Source organism: Lagenorhynchus albirostris, chromosome 15 (genome assembly GCF_949774975.1).
Source record: "Lagenorhynchus albirostris chromosome 15, mLagAlb1.1, whole genome shotgun sequence".
In the NCBI taxonomy this organism is placed as follows: domain Eukaryota; kingdom Metazoa; phylum Chordata; class Mammalia; order Artiodactyla; family Delphinidae; genus Lagenorhynchus; species Lagenorhynchus albirostris.
In genome coordinates, this window is record NC_083109.1 from 78691560 (window position 1) to 78714614 (window position 23055).

The 23055-nt window shown below is 45.7% G+C and overlaps 1 protein-coding gene and 1 pseudogene across 1 annotated transcript; one reads left to right on the forward strand and one right to left on the reverse strand.

Annotated features, from left to right (window-relative positions):
• The first annotated feature begins 1033 nt into the window (after positions 1 to 1033).
• On the forward strand, positions 1034 to 21888 carry BCL7B (BAF chromatin remodeling complex subunit BCL7B). Its single transcript, XM_060123366.1, has 6 exons — positions 1034 to 1237; positions 4202 to 4277; positions 13449 to 13545; positions 15741 to 15911; positions 16500 to 16579; positions 16835 to 21888. Exons 1-6 carry the CDS (start codon positions 1146 to 1148, stop codon positions 16925 to 16927), a joined length of 609 nt encoding a protein of 202 aa, XP_059979349.1. The 5' UTR covers positions 1034 to 1145; the 3' UTR covers positions 16928 to 21888.
• Positions 11471 to 11989, reverse strand: LOC132505348 (glycine cleavage system H protein, mitochondrial-like; annotated as a pseudogene).
• Positions 21889 to 23055: the final 1167 nt, after the last annotated feature.

The following is a 23055-nucleotide window of genomic DNA, read 5'->3' on the forward strand; positions in this document are numbered from 1 at the left end:
GGACCAGGGCTGGAACCCGTGTCCCCTGCGTTGGCAGGCGGATTCTTAACCACTGCACCACCAGGGAAGTCCCCTAAATGACATTTTAAATGCCTGTTTTCTGGTCTGCCTGTTCTACTAAACTGGAAGCTCTTTGAAAGCAAAACCCCAGATTTTGTCCTCAGCACTGAGCATGGAGTCTTGCACAACGCAGGCATCATATAATCACCAATTGCTGAATTAAATGAGACAGTAATGTAGAGCAGGGGTCCCCAACCACAGGGCCATGGACCAGTACTGGTCCTCTGCCTGGAACTGTGCTGCACAGCAGGAGGTGAGCAGGGCGGGCGAGCAGGTGAAGCTTCATCTGCCGCTCCCCATCGCTCGCATTACCGCCTGAACCATCAAGCCCCACCCCCGCCCCCGCCCCGGAAAAATTGTCTTCTATGAAACCAGTCCCTGGTGCCAAAAAGGTTGGGGACTGCTGATGTAGTGTCAAGGATGCACTAAGTGGCACCCCAGGATATCAGGGAAGACCTGTCGTAGTTCAAACGGGATGTTGGAAGAGTAAGTGGTCATTAGGTGAAGAGACAGAATTCCAGGTGGGGAACAGATGTGTGCAAACGTTGGAAGGCATACTAAAGGTGTGAAATTCTCTGTAGTTGGAGCACAATGGTGTTATCTGGGGAGCTAGGGTCCCAGACAGGAGCGGCAGCAGGACAGGATGGTGCAGACCCTCAGTAACGTTAGGGTCAAGCCCATAAAATATAGGTTATGGCGGCAGCCCTGTCCAGAGGATTAAGATGCTCCCCTGGGAAAGAGCCTCCCACCACACCCTGCACACAGCACGTGCCACCAGCTCGCCCGCTTAACCCTGGCCTGCTCGTAAGCTCACTGGACTCGGGGACGCCCCGGGTGGGACGACCAGGGCGGGGCACGCTGGGTGGGACGCCCGGGGTGGGGCACCTGAGACTGGGCGCGCAGGCGCGCTGATGCCTCGAGCCCCATGGGGAGGGCGGGTGCGCGCGCTTCCTCGCGCACGCGCGCACGGAGGGGGCGACGGCCGCGGTGACGCTGTTTGCGCCGGGCGGGCGGCGGCGCGTGAGGCGCGCGATTCCCGGTGCCTTGGGAGCAGTGCCCCGGCCCCCGCCGTTCCCACTGACGCCATGTCGGGCCGGTCTGTCCGGGCCGAGACCCGCAGCCGGGCCAAGGATGATATCAAGAAGGTGATGGCGGCCATCGAGAAAGTGCGGAAATGGTGAGGGGCAGGGCCGAGGGTGCTGGAGGGGGACGCCGGCCCAGGCCCAGAGCGGCGGTGAACTAGCGTGTGGGGTGGGAGCCGACCGGCGGGCGCTTGGGGGAAGGGGGAGCGGAGAAGGCGGGAGGAGGGTGCTGCTCGCGTCGGCGTGAGGTCAGAGGGCGCGCCAGCCGCAACCAATCAGCGGGTCGCCCGGCCTGCGGGTCCGCCCACCTGCCCTAGGGCAGCGCGGCGCCGGTGGAGCTGCGGGCGTCTGGCGGCGCTCGGTCAATGGGACCTGGTTCGCACGCCGGTCCTCTACGTATGAAGTCTAAGGTGAGAGCTTCTCGGCAAACCTACATGCCACGGGACCAGGTGGTTATTGGAATTAAAAGCCCTGTGTTTCGCCTAATACGGACCCACACGAGCGAGCTGGGTAGGCATTTTCTCTTGATGGCCTGGGAGCTGTTAGTAGTGGAGTCAGGATCTACCCTTCGTTTGGAAACGGCTCCTGTAGCGTTCGTTGCAGGCGCCGGTTTACCGCCTATTTTGTAGAAACAGTGATGCGTTATCACCTTCAATATTCACAGCCAACTGTTTGCGCCAACTTCTTGAGTACTTTTCTCTAGCTGATTACTACTAATAATTTTAAAGTCCGGGTAGGTGTTAGCTCCCTCCAGGAAGCCTTCTCCAAGTTCTCCTGCCCTTCACTCTCCACTCCCTTTATTATTATTTTTTTAATTAATTAATTTATTTTTGGCTGTGTTGGGTCTTCGTTGCTGCGCGGGTGCTTTTCTCTAGTTGCAGCGAGCGGGAGCTACTCTTCCTTGCGGTGCGTGGGCTTCTCTTTGCGGTGGGTGGGCTTCTCATTGCGGTGGCTTCTCTTGTTGTGGCTCACGGGCTCTAGGCGCGCCGGCTTTAGCAGTTGTGGCCCACGGGCTTAGTTGCTCGTGGCATGTGGGATCTTCCCCCACCAGGGCTTGAACCATGTCCCCTGCATTGGCAGGCGGATTCTTAACCACTGTGCCACCAGGGAAGTCCCTCCACTCCCTTTAGGGTCATTACCTTGGACTTTATTTTCGTGTTTATTTGTCCATTTCTCTACAAGATCAAGTTCCTTAACTCTTTATCAATAAGGGCTTGATATATAGTTGGACTCATAAATACTAGTTAAATAATTAATGATTTTTCCCCTCCAAATCTCATCCTTCTAGGTTTTTTTGGGAAACCTAAAAATGGGCATACCTTTCTCTTCTGGCCATCTCCGTCCTCACCTGCAGCCTAGGGCAGATGAGCATATTCTCTCACCGAGAACTCTTGTACCAACTTCCCTATGATCTGCCTGCTTCAGGACTGGCTCATTCCCCAGTCCATTCATCACATTGTATTCTTCTCAAGGGTGAATCTTCTAGCACTCCTGCTTAGGAAATAATGCTTCATTGATCTCTTCTTGCTCTTAGGATAAAGACCAAAGATGATCCTTCTTGCCCCAGCAGACTGGTTCAAACTGCCCTCTTTCCCAAGATGCTGGCCATCTTTCAGTTGGGGCCACACTTCTGTTTCTGCTACCTGGTGTCCTTCCTCTACCCTCTCCTCCCCCTTGCCTAGTTAACTCCTAGTTGTGCTCTCCAGTTGCTTCCTCAAGGACACCTTTCAAGATCCCCAGTCTAAATCAGGTCCCCGACTGGAACTTTCCACAATTGTATTAGGTCGAAGCATAATATATTGCCTGTATTTGCCTTTTTAACCAGCAGAAGCGGCAGTTTGATATGGTTAAACCTAGTGATTAGGTTTCAAACTGTGAGATGAGTTGTGTGATGTCTGTTTCCAGTTGGAATTTCGGGTCTGTGAGGGTCAGGACTGTGCATCTTGTTCCCTGTGTGCCCAAGACTTAGCATAGGGTCTTGAATATTAAATATTTTTGAGTAAATGAGGAATAAATGAGTGGCTGGCCAGGAATTAACTCCCGTTTCCTAAGTCTTTAGTTCATTCTTCTTTCTGTTACATCATAGTCTCTACATTTCTGTGATGTTACCATTTGCTGAATATGGTAGCAGCATATTCAATGGTAGCATCAATAGCAGCAGTAACAGCAGTTACTTTTTTTGCTTTTTTGTCCTCAAATTGGGATGCGAAACTTGCAGAAGTCATACTCCAGACTCCCCAACTCTGGCCGTTCATAATCTACACTCTTATTCAACAATGTCACTTGCCTTTCCCTCCCCAGGTATGTGCGGGGTGGGGAGAACAACTCATTTTTTAAGGCTCATCTCAAAAGTAACCTCTTGTAAAATGAAACCTTAAAGCAGCCTTTCCATGGCGGCTTGGCCTTCACCTCTTCCAGAAGCCAGTGTGAGGCTCAGGTCTGTTAGTTGGAAGCATCCTGTCCTGCTCCTGTGATTATTTTTAAATAGCATCGTGTTTCAATCCAGAGTTCCACAGGAGTCATAGGAGTTCTGCCTTCCGTGGGATATCCTGATCTTACTCTTTCAGCCTTCTTCCTTGCCACCTTCACGTGTTACAATGCTTTCTTTACTTACCTTTTCATTGCTATGAGTTCCCAAGAGAGGGACCCTATCTTATATATCCTTTATCTCCTATTGGGCCTTGTATATTAGGGCTTTATAAATATCAGTGGAATTGAATTAATTTTGGGGAAATAAAGAAGTTTATGCCAGATAGATACCTGAATTTGAAAATGTGCTGATACTCTATACTGCTGTAGGCTGTGAGGAACAAAAGGTTTTGGTACACTGTACATGAGCAAAGGTGGCAAGTAGAGGGTTCAGAGCCAAAGGCATTTGATAGCAAAGTGTTTCTGGAAGGGATGATTTTGTCCTGAAAGGTAAGGTATGATTTGACGGAGAGGAAGTTTAGAAAGCACTTAAGATTGAAGGAATGATCTGCTGAGAAGTGGGAAAGCACAGTTATGATCAGAAAATCTATTTTATTGTTTATCAGTTCTAAGAACTGTCTTTGTTTTAGGGAGAAAAAGTGGGTGACTGTGGGTGACACATCCCTTAGGATATTTAAGTGGGTTCCTGTGACAGACAACAAGGAGGTAAGTGTGGAAGAAAATCGAAACAACAAAAAGGTAACGTCTCCTTTCTTTCTTTGATTGCCTCTTAATTATAATGGAATGTATTTTCCCAGAATTGAGTTGAAAATACTTCAAGGCATCCTCTGTCATTGGTCCACGCAAAGCCTCTTATTTTATTATTCCCTCCCCTTTATTCCCTTTCCTTAACCCATTCCTCTTTTCCAGGGCTTGACAAACTACAGCCCAGGCCTGCTCCCTGTGATTCAATATAGTTTTATTTGAACACACCTATGCCTGTTTGTTTCCTTATTTGTGGCTGCTTTTGAGTTGTAATGGCAGAGCTGAGTAATTGCCATAACACCTAATGGCCTGCAAAGCCCAAGATATTTATTATCTGGCCCTGTAAGAAAAAGTTTGTGGACTCCTGCTGCCCACTGTAGTTTATTACATCATGTGTTTAATATGTATATATGCCTTTCTAATTCCTCTTCCATGGGTTTATTTGGACACCTGTATATTCTTTTTTTTAAAATTTTTGTCTGCATTGGGTCTTCGTTGCTGCGCACGGGCTTTCTCTAGTTGTGGTGAGCGGGGACTACTCTTCGTTGCGGTGCGCGGGCTTCTCACTGCGGTGGCTTCTCCTGTTGTGGAGCACGGGCTCTAGGCGCGCAGGCTTCAGTAGTTGTGGCGTGTGGGCTCTAGGGTGAGTGGGCTTTAGTAGCTGTGGTGTGCGGGTTCAGCGGCCGTGGCTCGCGGGCTCCAGAGCGCAGGCCCAGTAGTTGTGGCACACGGGCCCATTTGCTCCGCGGCATATGGGATCTTCCGAGACCAGGGATGGAACCCGTGTCGCTTGCATTGGCAGGTGTATTCTTAACCACTGTGCCACCAGGGAAGCCCAACCAGTATATATTCTTAACAGCAATATGAGTTCTCACTGCTCCAAATCCTCATCAACAGTTGGTATAGTTAGACTTAATGTATTAAGATATCTCATTGTGGTTTTAATTTGGTGATTAATGATGTAATTACTAATGAGATGGAGAATCTTTTCAGCATCCTTTTGGATTTCCTCTTTTAAGAAGTTCCTATTTAAGTCTCTTTGGCTGTGGTCTTTTTCTTAGGACTTGTAGGGATTCTCTGTGTTGTGGACACATACTCTTTATTGATTAAATACTATCTGTACCTTTTTCCATTCCATGGCTTGTCTTTACACTCTGTTTATGCAGGCTTGAGTAACAGAAGTTTTTTGTTTTTGTTTTTTAATTTTATTTTTGGCTGCATTGGGTCTTCATTGCTGTGAGCAGGGGTTACTCTTTGTTGTGGTGCGCGGGCTTCTCCTTGTGGTGGCTTCCCTTGTTGCAGAGTGCGGGCTCTAAGCGCACGGGCTCAGTATTTGTGGCTCACAGGCTCTAGAGCGCAGGCCCAGTAGTTGTGGTGCATGGGCTTAGTTGCTCCGCCGCATGTGGGATCTGCCTGGACCAGGGATCGAACCTGTGCCCCCTGCATTGGCAGGCGGATCCTTAACCACTGTGCCCCCAGGGAAGTCCCGAGTAACAAGTTTTTAATTTTAATATAGACAAAATAATTTTTTACTTTATAATTAGTGCTTTTAAACTTTTTTTTTTTTTTTTTTTTGCTGTACGCGGGCCTCTCACTGTTGTGGCCTCTCCCGTTGCGGAGCACAGGCTCCGGACGCGCAGCCTCAGCAGCCATGGCTCATGGGCCCAGCCGCTCTGCGGCATGTGGGATCTTCCCGGACCAGGGCACGAACCCATGTCCCCTGCATCGGCAGGCGGACTCTCAACCACTGCACCACCAGGGAAGCCCTATAATTAGTGCTTTTAAATGTCTTAAATCTGTTCCTTCTTTGAGGTCACAAAGGTATTCTTCCATATAATCTTCTACAGTCTTGTTATCCTGTTCCCATTTATAACACACCTGGAGTTGATTTTCGTGTATTTTGAAGTAGGGGCCCAATTTCATTTTTTTCCATGTGGGTATGCATTTGTCCCACCACTTGAAAAGACTGTTTTCCTCCTGCTCTGTAGAACCAACTTTGTCATATTCCAAGTGTCCGAATATGGGTCTGTTTGTGTGTGTTGCCTCCAGCTTTTTTTGGTAGCACAGATGACTCTGGTGGACATTCCTTAAACCATTGTCCTTGAGGACTTGTGGGAGGTTTTCTCTGGATTAGATACCCAGGAGTGAGATTTCTCTGTTACTGGCTGTACATACATGATTGTTTTTACTAGATGCTGGCTGTCAGAGCTCTCTCCTGAATAGCTGCACCCGGATAGTTAGTACACTTCCCCAGTTGTGCTGCAGGGCTCCCGTTTCCCACATCTTCAGCAACATCTGATATTATCTAACTCCTAATTCCTAAGTCCTGCCAATCTGATAGACGTAAAGTGGTATCTCTTTGTTTATTTTGCATTTCTCTGAACACTAGGGAGGTTGACAGTTTTATCTCTTCAGATTTACTTTTTATTCATTTAGATTTCCTCTTTTCTGATTTCTTTTTTTTGGCCCTGAGGCTTGTGGGATCTTAGTTCCTCAACCAGGGATTTAACCCAGACCCTCGGGCAGTGAAAGCACAGAGTCCTAGCCGCTTGGACTGCCAGGAAATTCCCCTCTGATTTCTTGTATTTTCCTTGTTCTTGGATTGGGTTTCCTCTTTACTTTTCTGATTTGCATGGCTTCTTTGATTGATATTCTAGATATTCTAAAAGACACCGTGTCTTCTTTTGATTTGTGTTTCCCTGGTATGTCTTGTAATTCTGTTTTTCTCTGTTTTACATTTTTCTGCTTATTGGGCATATTGGGATTAGGTTTAGCTGTGGGTGACAGAAAACTCAAAGTAGTAATGGTTTAAAAAAGTTTTCTTTTATTCTTAGAGGAACAGAAATATGCAGTCTAGGACCGGTGTGGCACTTCCACTCTAAGAGTCCCCAGGGACCCAGGTTTCTTGCAACCTTTCTGTTCCTTTTTTTAAAAAAATAAATTTATTTATTTATTTTTGGTTGCATTGGGTGTTCATTGCTGTGCGTGGGTTTTCTCTAGTTGTGGAGAGAGGGGGCTACTCTTCGTTGCGGTGTCGGGCTTCTCATTGCGGTGGCTTCTCTTGTTGCAGAGCATGGGCTCTAGGCCCACGGGCTTCAGTAGTTGCGGTGCGTGGGCTTAGTTGCTTTGCAGCATGTGGGATCTTCCCAGACCAGGGCTCGAACCTGTGTCCCCTGTGTTGGCAGGTAGATTCTTAACCACTGCGTCACCAGGGAAGTCCCACCTTTTTTTTTTTAATTTATATTTAAGAGATTAATGGTTCTCTATTCATTTTACTTTATTTCTATTGTGGTAAAATACACATATCATAAAATTTACCATCTTAACCGTTTTTTAAGTGTACAGTTCAGTAGTGTTGAATACATTCACTTTGTTGTGTAATCCATCTCCAGAACTCTTCATCTTGCAGAGGTAAACTCTATATGCATTAAACAATTGCCCATTTTCCTCTGCTTCATGTTTGACCTTGTATCCAAGTTTGAGCTCCAGCCATCATTCAACACATTCAAGTTCAAGGCAGCAAGAGAGTGGAAGGATGGGCAAATGGTATTTTCATGAATTTAAGGAGTTTCCTAGAAGTCTCCTCAGGACATGTATACTAACTATGTGTGTTCATAATAGCTGTGGCACATTTAGGGGCCGGAAAGGCCATGAAAATGTCACCATCTAAACACTCTACTTATGTGGACAAGGATTTCTGCCATGATACACTTTCTTTTTTCTCTTCACCTCAAATTCACTTTCAAATTTTTCTTCCGATTTGAAAGTTCCACATTTTATTTTTAATTTTTTTATTGGCTATCTCTAACCTAATAAGACTTATACTTACTATTTTTCTGTATCAGTGTATAACGCTTATCAAAATCTGTGTTTCCCCTCAGAGCCTGAACACATTTTTAACCACCCCTGGTCTCTACCCCCACTTTCATTCCTGCCCTCTCCTTAGTTTTCAGTGGAATTTCAGGTCAGATATTCTGTTCAGATATTTCTGTTTTTACAGACATTTCTTGTTTTAGTCATTGCTTAATTAGACAAAGTAAACATTACTAATTATTTACTAACCCTTTGTACCTATTTATTATTGCTTTCTCTTAGATTCATTTCTTTTCTTGCTGGAATACACCCTTCAAGAGTTTTGCCAAAGAGCGCTTGTGTGGAGAAAACTTCCTGAAAATATCTTTGTTTTACTTTCATGTTTAATTGATCATTTTACCTGTATATGAAATTCTAGGTTAAAAATTATTTTCTTTCAACATTTTGAAACTATGACTCAATTGTTGTGCTTCTGGTTTTCTGTTGAGAAATCTGATGTCAGTCTAATTCTTGATTTCTTTGTAGGTGATTCTTTCATATTCCTGGAAACTTTTAGAATTTCTTCTGTTTGACCTGGAACTTCTGTAAGAATATCCTGTAATGTGGACATCTAGCTTCATTTCTTAACTTTTAGTTTGTTTCATCTCTTTATTCTGTCCTCATATATTCTGACTTCTCAACCCAGTTGTTTTTTTTTTTTTAATTAATTTATTTATTTACGGCTGTGTTGGCTTTTCGTTTCTGTGCCAGGGCTTTCTCTTGTTGCGGCTAGTGGGGGCCACTCCTCATTGCAGTGCGCGCGCCTCTCACTATCGCGGCCTCTCTTGTTGCGGAGCACAGGCTCCAGACGTGCAGGCTCAGTAATTGTGGCTCACGGGGCTAGTTGCTCCGCGGCATGTGGGATCTTCCCAGACCAGGGCTCGAACCCGTGTCCCCTGCATTGGCAGGCAGAGATTCTCAACCACTGCGCCACCAGGGAAGACCCTCAACCCAGTTTTTGCTCATTAATCTTTTCTTCAGCTCTATTTCTGCTAATAAACTCGTTCACTTAATTGTTTTTTCTTTTTTTCCACGCTGTGCAGCTGGCTTGTGGGATCTTAATACCCTTCCCAGGGATCAAACCTGGGCCCCAGGCAGCGGAAGCGCTGAGTCCTAACCACTGGATTGCCAGGGAATTCCCTCATTCACTTAATTTTTATTTTGAACGAGTTTATTATTCATACCAAATTTCCTTTGTTGTTGGTTGTTCAAAACAACTTTCCAGTGTCATCCTTATCTTTCTGAGGAGATTTGCTATGTTTTATTTCAATTCTTCGGTCCCACTAGTCTGCTTCTTCTGGTATAGCTTGTTCTGTTTATTGTCTTTCATGGTGCTTGTTTTCCTCCAGTGTCTGGTTAGTTTTTTCTGTGCACTCATCTTTTATTCCTTTTGACTCCGAGCTGCATTGGCTAGAAATGTGTAACCGTGTAACCGAGGCTTTGTGTTCCCTCCTCTAAATGGATTTAGGGGATGGGATTAGCCTCAGGGTTCAGCCTTTCCCTTTTCCCCTCTCATCTTCCCTTGCCTCCCAGGGAACTCCCTAGTACCAGTCTTCCATGTGCTGCCTTTATCTGGGAGCAGCCGTCCTTGTCCAGCCCAAGGACTTGGTGGGTGAAAGTCAGGGGGGGCTCTGGAGTCACCCTTTGTTTTTCATCTAACCCTGGCTCTGTGATGCCAATACCCATAAGGGCCAAAGGTCAGGCTGCTAGATCTCTTGGGTATTGTGTACATGTGGGGGAAGGACACTGCCAGCAACCCCCTCCCCATTTCTCACATGTAAGACCCTGGCGCTTTCCTATTTCAAGTTCTCCTGCCCAGGACTCAGTTCCTTTTGTCTCTCCGAAGGGCTTGTTACAGTGTTTGTGTTGGTTTCTGAGCTGGGCCCTGAGGTCCATCGGTTTATCTACCTTCCAGTGGTCCATGATAGTGTGCCATCTTCTAAGGTACTGGCATAGACCAGTTAAGTTAGGAAAAATAGAAAATGACCAAATTGGTAAAGAAAAAAATGTGAAGGACATAAGGGAGTGCGGCACTGCTGATGGGAGAGTAAATTGGGACAAACTTTCTACAGGTGAAGTTGATCATATATGTATACTTAAAAGCTTAATTAACCAGATGGTGGGAATCCTTTCACAGTGTATATGTATATCAGATTAACCCAGGGTACGCTTTAAATATCTTACAATTTTATTTGTCAGTTATACCTCAGTAAAGCTGAGGGGGAAAAAGCTTTCAGAATATTTATGCCTTTGATCTAGAAGTTTTATCTCTAGAAATTTATCCTCAGGACATAATCATGATGTGTACAAGGTATATCTATAGTGTTGAGCATCACAATATTATTGTTTGTGGTATTTAAAAATTGCAAGCAAAATGAAGATCTTATTGTAGAGAATTCATTAAGTTATTGTGCACCTGTATATCGTAAAGCTTTGTAACCATTATAAAAGATGGTATAGAAGATTATTCAATGGCATAGAAAAAAACTTTTATTTTTTAGGAAGTTGCATATTTTATTATTAAACTGTTTCTTATTTTCCTGCAAGGCTGTTGCTTCACTGTATAAAAATAGCACAAGCAAACACAGTATATTGCAAAATTAACATAGTAATGTTCTTAATTGGACACGATACAACTAACAAACTTTTCTCCACTGCCATTTATTTCCAGTGGCAATTTCATTGAGTCTTTTGACCTAAATCCAGGGATGGCTGTAAGCAAGTTATTTTATATATATATATATATATATATATGTGTATATATATATATATATAAATATATAGTTAAGATAACAATGTTATCCTTGAATTACATAATTTTTATAACTAGTTTTACCACAGATAATTTCAGGAATTCTAAATATCATAACTGGAGACTAGCCTAAAAATCATAGGGTGTTGTGAAAAAGATGCAGAGTGTTTATCAGAAATCATGAGGAAGTTAAGGGGTATTTTCTTCAGGCAACATTGTTGAAAGTCGTTTCTTTTGCTAAAAGTTGCCTTTTTTTTTTTTTTTTGCGGTACGCGGGCCTCTCACTGTTGTGGCCTCTCCCGTTGTGGAGCACAGGCTCCAGACGCGCAGGCTCAGCGGCCATGGCTCACGGGCCCAGCCACTCCGCGGCATGTGGGATCTTCCCGGACCGGGGCACGAACCCGTGCCCCTGCATTGGCAGGCGGACTCTCAACCACTGCGCCACCAGGGAAGCCCTAAAAGTTGCTTTTTAAAAATCTATCCACCACTAATTTAAGACAGCTATGCTAGATTAAGTTGTTTCAAACTAGTTTATTTAGGGGTTCCATTTTCACTCCTCAATAGATTTTATGTATTTCTCATATGCTTCCTCACTCATTAGTTAATCTAGTTCTGAAGGCTTACTGAGTGTCATCTTGATCAGCCAACCATCTTCATAACAAGATTTGTTGACAAGTCCTGGATTTTCTGCTAGAGCTTCATTATTTTCTGTTACGTCTCCTGATAGAGGAGAATGGAGTTCACTCGCAGCTTTCACACTTTCCAAAGCACCAAATTCTTCGTTTGTTCAATTTTGTCCCAACTTCAGGCAGACTACAGTAAACAACATCTCCCAAAGCTTCCTGTGCAGAATTGCTGATTCCCACTGTTCCAACATCATTTTCTGTTGTTACCCATTCATGTTTGTCTGTGAATTTACAACCTGACAGCAGAGCGGGTCCGGTGAGCAGCGCCCGGTCGGTGCCTGCCGCAGTCCCCAGGGCCACAGTGGGCAGGGCGTGTTGGGCACAGAGGTGGTGCGCAGGCTGCAGACTGTGGCCCGCACGCTCCGCACCACTCGCAGCACCATGTTCACAGAGAAAAATGTTTTTAATATGGTGAATGGGGGAGGGGGAGCAAGTTATAATGCTGAATCATGAGCCATTTTCATACAGATGTATGTTGTATCGGTTGTCTCGGGTTGTACAGGTGATTTTCATTTCTTTTTCTGTATTTTCAGAATTTCTTATAGTGAATGCATATTTTATGTGAGCCCAGAATCATTAAAATAAAGATAAATGAGAGATCAGAAAAAAATAATGATAAAGCCAAATGTTGGCATGGGTGCCGTGATGCTCGTACTCCAAATATATTGCCAGCCTCCTTGTAGAGAGTGGTGGGTGAGCCACAGTATATTTTAAGAAAAATATGTTTAGTTTATACTTTTTGATCTAGAAGGAATTTTTTTTGTGAATTTAGTCACATAATCCAGGAAAAAGTGAAAGTTGAGCATTGTGGGTTTATTCCTACTAGCAATAAACAAAAACAATCCTAAATCAGGTAAAGCTAAATGTCCACTAGTTGAGTAGTGATTAAGTGATTATGATATCTGGAATATTGTGCAGCTAGTAAAAATCATGTTTAGCCTCTGCAGTAAAATGGTAAAATGTAATTACATTAAAATTATGTCTGTATATGAAAAAATGAAGGGAAGGACTGCATGTATGTGTACAGTTGATTTATTGCCGAGCTAGTATTGAGAGTATTAAGAAACACTAAGTTGTATTACTAGTACGATGCACGTACAATAAATAGGCAAGTATAAAAAGTATGAATTAGTAAATTTGAGATTATTCAGATTTGAACTTTTGGCTCTTGGGATGCTCTCATTTGCAAATGCTTGGATTGATGATTTCCTGTCCTGTGGATTATTTCCTTGTTTGTTGCAAGCTAGTGCTTACCTTCCCACTGTGGTTCCCCCACATGTGTAACCTGCATCCTGCTTGAAGGCAGAGGTGGACATGGGAGATCATTTTGAGTGGATGTGGTGGATTGGTGAGGAATAGAGCTAGCAGGGGCCCCTTGTCCTGTCACTGCTTGCATTACATATAAAGTGACTCCTTCCTTTGTCCAGTCAGAGGTCCTTTCTTCTTTCACTTATTTTTCTTCCCTACTGTGCTACTAAAACAGGGATCTTTCTCAAATGGGTATTTTGTGTTTCTCACCCATGCCTGTAGGGAAGGACTGGATAGAGCATTCTCATCAGGGCAGAAAGCAGAAGAGTCCTACAGGGAGCTCTAGTGGAAGACATGTATCTGCCTCTCACTTGCGATTCATGATATTAGCACTGGAAGGGTCCATTTTACTGACAGAGACACTGAGGCCTGGGGACACCTTGTCCAGGATCCTGTTATTCCTCGGGTCCTGGATTCTGAAACCGCTGTTGTTCCTCCTGTTCCTAATCCAGACCTCTCTGGTGTCTCAGCACCTTCTCTCTCTGTGAGTCTTCTGCTTGGCTCTGTCATATTCCTCTTTTTTTCCTTTTCTAGAAAGAAAAGTCAAAATCGAACAGTTCAGCAGCCCGGGAACCTAATGGCTTTCCCTCTGATGCCTCAGCCAATTCCTCTCTCCTTCTTGAATTCCAGGGTGAGTTGCATCCATATGTCTTCCTTGCAGGAAACTGAAAATTTAGATGACCCATTAATAATCAGAAGAATAGTCTGTGTGTCATTTCAGTGCCTACTGTTTTGCTGGTATCTTCCTGGGCACTTTATGGAAGCCTTTTCATTTAAACCTCACAATAACCCTGCAAGAGAGACCACAGTCTCCTCACTTTCCAGTTACGGAAACTGAGGCTCAGAGAGGTGAGGTTACATATCTAAAGTCATATCACTTGTAGGTGGCAGACCCCATGGTGGGTCCCGGTTTTCTGGATCAGAAGCACTTTTCTTTAGACTGTGTATTTGATGAGAGTGCCTCAGAGGAGACCCCCTCCCCCCCCATGCCGGGGCATCTACCCATCCACCCTTAGCCCAAGCTCTGCCTCCTAAACCAGTCTTCGGTAGACGTCCTGCCTGAGTCAGCACTACACTCATAACATTACCTTTTATACCTGTGTGGCAGCTACTGTTTATGAAGCACTTTCACTTCAGTTTCTCATTGTTATCTTTACATTAGCCTGTGATATAAACCAGGCAGTTATCATCATCCCTATTTCAGAAAACTGATGCTTGGAGAAGAAAAGTATTTGCCTGAGCAGAAGAGTGACAGAGCTTTATTCTTTTTTGTGATAAAATGCTACTTCCATTTTAGTATAGAAGGTGGTGGTCATTGTAGGATAAAGACTAGAAAGGGCTTACAATTTTCTCTTCGGAACTAGACTGGGAGCGACCAGGTATCCCCTCCTCACTTCTCCCCCAACCCCTGCAAGGTCAGTGTGGTACAGGAAGAGAATACAAGGGAAATGTTCTCTAGCTGTGTGAGATGTTCCATCATAAAGCTCTGGGAGACAATGGGAGGCTCCATTTCCTCAGTCTGGCCACTATCTTATCCTTTTTGTTCATTGAACATTTAATGAACTCCTACTATGTGCCAGGTACTGTGTACTGCACTGGAGATTCAAGGACCAGTAAGCCACAGAGCCTGCCTGCGCAGAGTGTAATGGAGGGAGACTGGTGTGTAATATAGTAAATGCAGGTGTGCACAGGAAACAGCAGGAGCATAAAAGAGAGGGTGGTCATTTCCACCCAAGGGAGCCTGGACACGAGGCTCTGTGGAGGAGGTGATGCCTGAGCTGAATGTTGGCATGTCTAGGGGCTTTGCAGGAAGACCGGAAAGAGCATGTCATAGCAGACACTGGTACTTGAAGCTGCTCTTAGGTTAGAGTCCAGTTTGGCAGGAGCCAGGGTACATGGGGAAGAACAGCAGGTGGTGAGCCTGGAGATCAGAAGGGAGTTTGTAGGTTGGGATAGGGCCATCTCGTGGGCAGTGGGGAACCGACAAGGGTTTAGAAAGATCATTCTGGCAGTGGTATGAGGTCCAGTGGGTGTGCCTGAGACTGCAGGAAGGGCAGTTGGGTAGCTGTGGCTGGAGGCCAGGCGAGAGATCATGAGGGCTGAGCTGAGGCCACGGGGAGAGGAAGGAATGGGCACAGGCCGAGTCAGGGCAGTGGGTGGGGCAGATTTGGTGACTGGCTGCTGGAGGTCAGGGAGAGGAAGGCCCTGCTGACTCTGTATTTTTAACTTAGGTGGTGACTTTAAGCCTTCAGACAGCGCTTCCCAGGTGGGATCCCACGGTCCTTGAGGCGGTGAGATGGAGCCTAGGCAGGTGCAAGGGCCCAAGCTGACCACCTCCAGACACTATCACCCTCCTTCAGACAGCCGAGAATAGCAGACAGACTCTCATTTTCTACACCTCTTGTATTGTGAGAAAGGTTGAGAGGCACAGATGTGTTCCTCCCTTCACTGGACAGTGGGAAAATACCAGGTCCCAGCTATAAGTGGTGGATAATAAAGAAGGGATTAATAAGCATATCTTGACCTTCCTGAAATATAAATGTTACATAAACTTAAAGATTCTGGCTGCATCTTGTGGTGCTTAGAATATGTGTCATAGGATAGAACATGCTTAAATTAATCAATTTAGACTCTTGTTGGTAAGTTGCAGTGCACAGAAGCCCCGAGAATGTCTGCCTTTGGTTCAGAGGCTGTTTACAGCCGTGATCATTGTGTGCCTGGCTGTGTCCACGCTGTCTGCAGAGACACCAGGCCCTTGGCTCTGTACTGAATTACTCTCAAAAGTGACCACCCTCAGCTGTTGCCTTTGTCATGTTTGGTTTTCAGATGAAAACAGCAACCAGAGTTCCGTGTCTGATGTCTATCAGCTCAAGGTGGACAGCAGCACCAACTCGAGCCCCAGCCCCCAGCAGAGCGAGTCCCTGAGCCCAGCGCACACCTCCGACTTCCGCACAGATGACTCCCAGCCCCCCACCCTGGGCCAGGAGATCCTTGAGGGTGAGTCTCTGTTGGCCCCAGTGAGCGTCTTGGAGGGGCCTTGCTCTTGCTCTTGATGTTTCTCTTCTTTAGAGTCACAGGTTAGAGAATTTGCCCCAGAGCTGGCAGCTTCAAGCCGTTTGTCAATTGTTTGAGGCTATTTTGGGAATGGTTTTATTTTCGCCTTTCACAGAATGAAGAAAGAAAACAGCAACACAACTGAGCGCCAGGCTCTCAGTAAGGAAGGCACTTTTCATATTTGATGCCTGGTATGACTCAAAAACCCCATGAAATGGCAGCTGTTATCTCCATTTTACAGATGAGGAAGTAGTCTTAGAAAAGTTCAATTGCTTGGCCATGATCACACAGCTAGTAACTTGTGGAACTGTGTGTCTCATTTCATTCCTTCTAACTTCGGAGCTCGTGCTCTTTGCACTAGATGCTGCGAATTTCTTCTTATAATGTATATTGATTCTGCGGCCTGTGTTGCCCCTTCACCAAGGCGTCTCCACATAGCTTGCAGGAGCACTCCCCCAGCTTGGGGCAGAGATCCCATAGGAGTCTCCTGCCTCAGGAGGCCCTTCAGCTACGCCGACCTTGCTTTTGCAGAGCCCTCCCTGCCCGCCTCAGAAGTTGCTGATGAACCTCCCACCCTCACGAAGGAAGAACCAGTTCCATTAGAGACACAGGTAAGGAGGTGCTTTGGGTTTCCCAGTTTCTAAGAAAAAAGTGAGGGCTCTGTTAATGTGCACTGGCTCTATAGCACGGGATGTGCTGTAGTTGGGAAGGCAGCACGGACGCTGGGCTCCAGGTTATAAGGTAGGGGAAGAGGTTTGGTTATCTGTGAGACAGTGGGGGATGGACTTCCGGGTTGTAATTAGGGTAGAAGGGGAGGTCTGTTTCAGAAGGATGGCCCTGTGATTCCATGCCCTGGCTGCTTCTAGATTGCTGAGGAAGAGGAAGACTCAGGTGCGCCTCCCCTGAAACGCTTCTGTGTGGACCAGCCCGCAGTGCCACAGACAGCGTCAGAAAGCTAGCACCACCCTGGCACCCTTCGCCTCCTGGCCCCAGGCCTCTCTTGCATTCTGGTTCTGGCTGTGCTGTGCTGCTGGGCTAAGGGCAAGCACTGGGCTCCAGAGCCTGCACATAGGAGCTTTCTGGGCTGGAAGGCTGACATAGGACTGGGGGTCGTAACGTCATCTTCCCGTCCCTGGCACCTGTGTCTGCTTGATCCTGAGAAGAGGAGCACTCCTGTCCTTTTTGCACCCCAAGTAGGCTGGAGCATCGGCCACTCCAGGGTTCATCTGTCACCTCCAGGTAGCAGTCTCTGCTCCGGAACCTCTGGACTGAGCTGCTGGTGCTTCTACAAGAGGAAAGAGATGTGGAAGGCATCCTCTAGAGAAGAGAGTGCCTAGGGCTTACTTGAATTGAATGGAGACTGTAGATTCATGGACTTTCGCATAGGGCTAGGGGCCCTGTAGGCTGCTGTTGGAGAATGCCTGAGTAGACTCCGGAGGCAAGGGAAGGGCTTCGCTCCATGAGAGGGTGGAAAAGTCCATATAGATTTCTTGCTATCCTGGCACTTCTGCCCATTCCTGAGGTTATCCTGCCTCTCATGGGCTCTCTGGCTGCTGACAGTCCTTTGTCCCCCACTGTAACCATCCCCTTCCCCCAACACACACGCGCGCGCGCACACACACACACACACACACACGCACGCGCAGCTTTTGTTGTTTCCACCTGGACATTTCATTCCAGCATCCCCTGCCTCCCGCCACGGTCCCCAGCACTCCTGCCGCAAACTCTGCCCCAGCAAGAATTTGAGGTTCTGACAACAGCACCCATTCCCACAGTACTCCTTCAGCTCAGACTTTCTAGAAAGTTCCCTTTTCTTTGAAATCTGCATGTTTAATTGAACCTCGTGATTTTATTTTTTGTTTCAAAAAAGTTTAAGAAAATGGAAATGGGCAACAGTGAGTGAAGACATATTTTAGCACCGAATAGAATATTTTTAAAATTAAACTATTTGAAATATGTCTTGTTGGTAGCTGAGTGCTTCATTCTTGAAGGTTGTGGAGGGCAGGGGCTGGGGGGGCGTGGTGGCTGAGTGCTAGCGAAGTCACTGTGGGCTGGGCCCTGCCAATTGTCTTCACTCCCACAGAGTGACTTTCTGATGAAAATGATTTGGAGACTCCATTTGAAGTTGTCATGTACTTGGAATTATACTTCTGTCCCCGCCTACACCAAATGAAAACCTGTGTACACTGCACAGCTCCAGGTCCTTAGGAGGCTGACTTTTGTTCTTTAACTTTTGTTTTATTATGGTAAAATACACAACCATAAAACGTACCATTTTTAACCATTTTAAAGTGCACAGTTCAGTGGCACTAAGTACATTCACAGTATTGCGCAGTCATCACCACTGTCTAGCTCCAAACATTTTCATCACTTCAAACAGAAATCCATACCCTTTAAGCCCTTTAAGCCCTCACTCCCCATTTGCCCCTCCCCCGAAGGCCCTGGCTATCACAAGTCTGCTTTTTGTCCATGGGTTCCTCCTTTTTGCTCCCGATTCCAAAGGAAAACAGTAGAGTCATGGTGGAAAAGAATTCTACATTCTATATCTCCAAGAATTTCATTTCCTGGACTTCCCTGGTGGCGCAGTGGTTAGGACGCCACGCTCCCAATGCAGGGGGCCCGGGTTCGGTCCCTGGTCAGGGAACTAGATCCCACATGCCGCAGCTAAGAGTTCCCATGCCACAACTAAGGAGCCCACGTGCCACAACTTAAGGAGCTGGTGCAACTAAAATAAATATTAAAAAAAATTTCATTTCCGTATTCCCTAAAGCGATTCCTCTCATTTCTCTTAGGGGCTCCAGGTGTCATGGATGAAACTAGAATCCCAGTTAATTCTGTTGCCTTTTTTTTTGTCATCTCTAGTTGGTTTTTTCGTCATCTTTAGTTGTTTTTTTCTTAAAAATTTAACAGGTACTAAAAAACTTTAATGTCACAGATACTAGAATCATATGTGGTACATGAAGTATGTCTTAATTTGTTTAAACAAAGGAAGCTATTGAAAGTATAATGACCAAGAGACCATAAAAAGTGACCAGGCAGATTTTGGAAAAGAATCAAATAGAGGATCCTTTTAGTGGGGAATAGTATTAAGAAACCTAGATAAACCTAGTTTTGCTGAAGAGGAAGGAGTCTGAGGGAAGAAACAGAAACACAGGACAGATTGTGGAGGGCCTTGAAGGTCACGTCAAGAGAGTTTGGTTTTACTCTGTTGGCTTTAGGAAGCCAACCATTAGAAGCCAAGAACAGGGGAGTGACATAGCAAGATGCCATGGAGAGGAAAGAGAGGGAGGCAGGGGGACAAGTTGGAAGGACCCTGCCAACCTTATCCAGATATGTTGGCACTTATCAAGAGGAGGCTTACAGTTCTGTGAGTTTGAGGATAGAACAGCGATAGGTATATGGAAAACAAAGTAAAATACATGAGGCAAACCAGGGGAAACAAAAGAAGAAAGGAAATGCAATCAGTTCACCATGTGGATCATTTGTGAATAATTCATAATCATAAGTTATACACTGACTATTGCAACATAATTATATATGCTTGTATACATGTATGGTGTTTCTGGGGGATATAAGAGGGCTAAGTTCTCATCTTCCACTGACGAAAGTCAACAGCTAATATTAAAACTGAAAAACTAAAGAAAACAGCAATATATATGTTATTTAGAAATAGGGAGGTAAATACCAGAGGAAACAGCTTAATGTATTGAAAATGGGTGCCTGGGGGAAGCAGGAAGTGGATGGGGGAGAGCACTGCAGGGCTGCTTTTTGTAGAACTATTTGTTTTCTTAACTCCATCTATATGTTTCCTTTTTGGAACCATGTCCATTTTACCATGAAAAAAGACATAATTTTAATGTAGTTTAAAACATTTTTAAAGAAGAAAGTCATTACAGTAGTAGTTTTGGCCAGAAATAATTGAAGTAGGATGCAGTGGGGATGGCAGGAAGGGGATGGTTCACGATTTTAGGCAGGCAGAATTGCTGTCATCTGATTGACTCTATGGCGGTGGAGCTCAAGAGAGGTCAAGGCAGAGCCTGTGAGGTTGTGAGGAAGGTGGGGCCATTAATAGAAATAAAAAACACCCACACAGAGCAGGTGATGGAGGGAACAGAGATCACAGACTGCAGATTTGGGATGTTTTGAGGTTTAGGAACCAACAGGACAGGCCGGAAAATACCAGCCAGAAACTGAAACTGTAGGGAATTCCCTGGCGGTCCAGCGGTTAGGACTCCATGCTTCCACTGCAGGGGGCACGGGTTAGATCCCTGGTCAGAGAACTAAGATCCCCCCTATCCACATGGTGCAGTCAAAAAAAAAAAAAAATGACAAGCTGAAACTGTCTAATCAAGGGTTTCAGTGTGCATCAGTGGAAGAGGGGTGTTAAAAAATCTTGTGTCAATTAGCTCCATTGTTTGTAAATTGGAGCCATAGAAAGAAATGGAGGACAACCACCAAGCAATAGTCACATTAAAGTTTATTATTTTTTTCTATTTTAAAATGAAAATATAATCACTATAGAAAAACAAATGGAAAAATATACAAAAAGATAACGAAGAAAATAAAACCAACCATAACTCCATCTCTCCAAGGTAAACACTATTCTTTGTTTGGAGAGACACTTCTTAGCTCCTTTTCTTGGGACTCCAGCTACTAGGCTGTATTCACAAAGCCCCACTTCTAGCTTCCACTTCGGTCTGCAGGATTTCCAGCTGTGTTCTGGATGGCTCTCCAGGGTACCGGTCTCCGGTTCTTATGGCTGAAACTGAGTCCATCACTGAGTCTCCCATTTTAGATCTCCGCTTTATCACCACCAGGGGCTGGATTCCAGTCCACAGCAGCCCCAAGCACTGAAATGACTATGGTGACCATTCTCATGTGCAATTAGATGCGTTTTTTTAAATATCAAAAGTTTCCAAAATTTGTTTTTTGGATGTTTTTGGAGTCCTTATTCTGTGTGTAGTCTGCTGTTAGTTATCTAGTTCTGCAAGTGTCCATCCCATTAGCCACTTAGTCTGTGCCTCAAATCTGGCCACCTGTCTCCACTGATCTTGCTACACATTTGAGGCCCTTGCCACCAGTGCCACAAACTACTGCAGTTCCCTCCTATAGAGTCGCTTCAATTCAACCCTCACACGCTTTGGCCAGGATGATGACTTCCTCTGCCACTCTCATCTCTTGATACTTTCTGCCTGAAAAATCCCTATGTTTTAGGCACATTGTCCTGAATTTACCAAGTCTGCTCTGCTGCTCCCTCTGCCTAGAAGGTTCGTCCCTCATTTCCTCTGCCTAGTGGAGTGGGCTACTTGCCTCTTCACAATCAACTCAGATGCCACATCCTCTGAGGTTTCTCCTAATCCTCTTAGAGGAAATTGCTACTGAAGGAAGAAGAGCTCCCTTCTCTGCTAGGTGATCAGAAGGGGCTTCATAGAGATGGCGTCTGACCTATATCAATGGAAAACAAAAATGTTGCCTGCCACATCAGTAAACAAAGGATGTTGCAGGCAACAAGCCATCACCTTACAGCTGAGCCATGAGGGAACTCAGGATAGAAACAGGATGCCCGCCATCTAGCAGTGCCCCCCGCCCCCCGCCGACCCCCAAACTCAGGAAGAGAAAGCACAGGATACTGGCCCCAGATAGCTGAGGTGTATATCAAAGGAATGATTTCAGTGAGCCCTGACTTTTGCATCTTCCCATACATAGAAAAGCAATAAATCTCTTAACTTGAGATATCTGGTTTTCTTTAACAGTAATCTTTCGATATTCTGACTACTACCTGGTCTTTGTTGCAAAAACTCCTATGTATCCTGGCTCCTCCCTTACCTCTTCCAAGCAGTCTCTCAGAGCTATCTGAGATGTTGTGTCCTGGACTTAAATCCTCGGTTTTGTCTGCCAAATAAAACATAATTCTCAACTTTTAGGTTGTGCTTTTTTTTTTTTCCAGTTGACACCTAGAACTTACCTTTTACGTGGGGGGGGGTATCCTTCTCACTTCAAGGTGAGAAGAAAAGGAGAAAACGGTCTGGCATTGGCATGCTGCCATTCAGGGATATCTAGCAGTCTAGCCCTGTCGAAGACCAGGCTGGGAAGGTATGTTCTGGGCACTGAAGATTTTTTTTTGTTTTTTTTTTCGGTACGCGGGCCTCTCACTGTTGTGGCCTCTCCCGTTGCGGAGCACAGGCTCCGGACGCGCAGGCTCAGCGGCCATGGCTCACGGGCCCAGCCGCTCCGCGGCATGTGGGATCTTCCCGGACCGGGGCACAAACCCGTGTCCCCTTCATCGGCAGGCGGACTCTCAACCACTGCGCCACCAGGGAAGCCCACTGAAGATTTTTGAACCAAGGGTGACAATTTAACCAGGGATGAATGATTAGTAAGTGTGTTTCTGACTGTACTGGATAGCCAAGCAGATTTTGGACTATGTGGGTGTAGTGTGCTTGGAGAAGTAGCTCAAATGTTCTCACTCTCCAGGCACAATTATTGCTGTTTTCTTACTGCGCACTTTGTACAGCATTCATCACACAGAACTGTGATTATTTGTCTCTCATTTTTTCAAGTCTCATTTTTTTCCCCTGTAGCACCCAACGCAGGGCCCTGAACATTGTAGGTGCTAGTAAAGACTATTTGAATGAAGGTATGTATTTTTAATAGACATGTCGTTTAATATATTTTTCCAAAGAAGATTCTGTATCCTTTCCAGCAAGCCCCTAGAAGCAAGCATTATACTAATATCCAGATCTCAACCACACTCTAGTCTAGAAGCAGGTAACTTTGGGGGGAGCAAGGCTGGGGCTCAAGTTACCCCTCGTAGAACCTTTGCTGAGGTAAGGTCTGGAGGTTACTTCCCGCCAAGCCCTCCTCCCATCCGCCCCACCCGCGCACCTCCGGGCGTGGCCGAGAGCGGTGCCTTTAAGAAGGGGGCGGAGCCCAAGTGAAAAGACAAAGCCCCTGGCCGCGCGCTCCCCCTCCCCCCTCCGGCGCACCACACGGACAGTGGTGCCCGGATGTCGGTGTCGCCTTCGGTGACAGATGGCGTAGTGTCTGTGTATGTTAGAGGGCTTCCCTGGCCTGACCTCTTTGAATT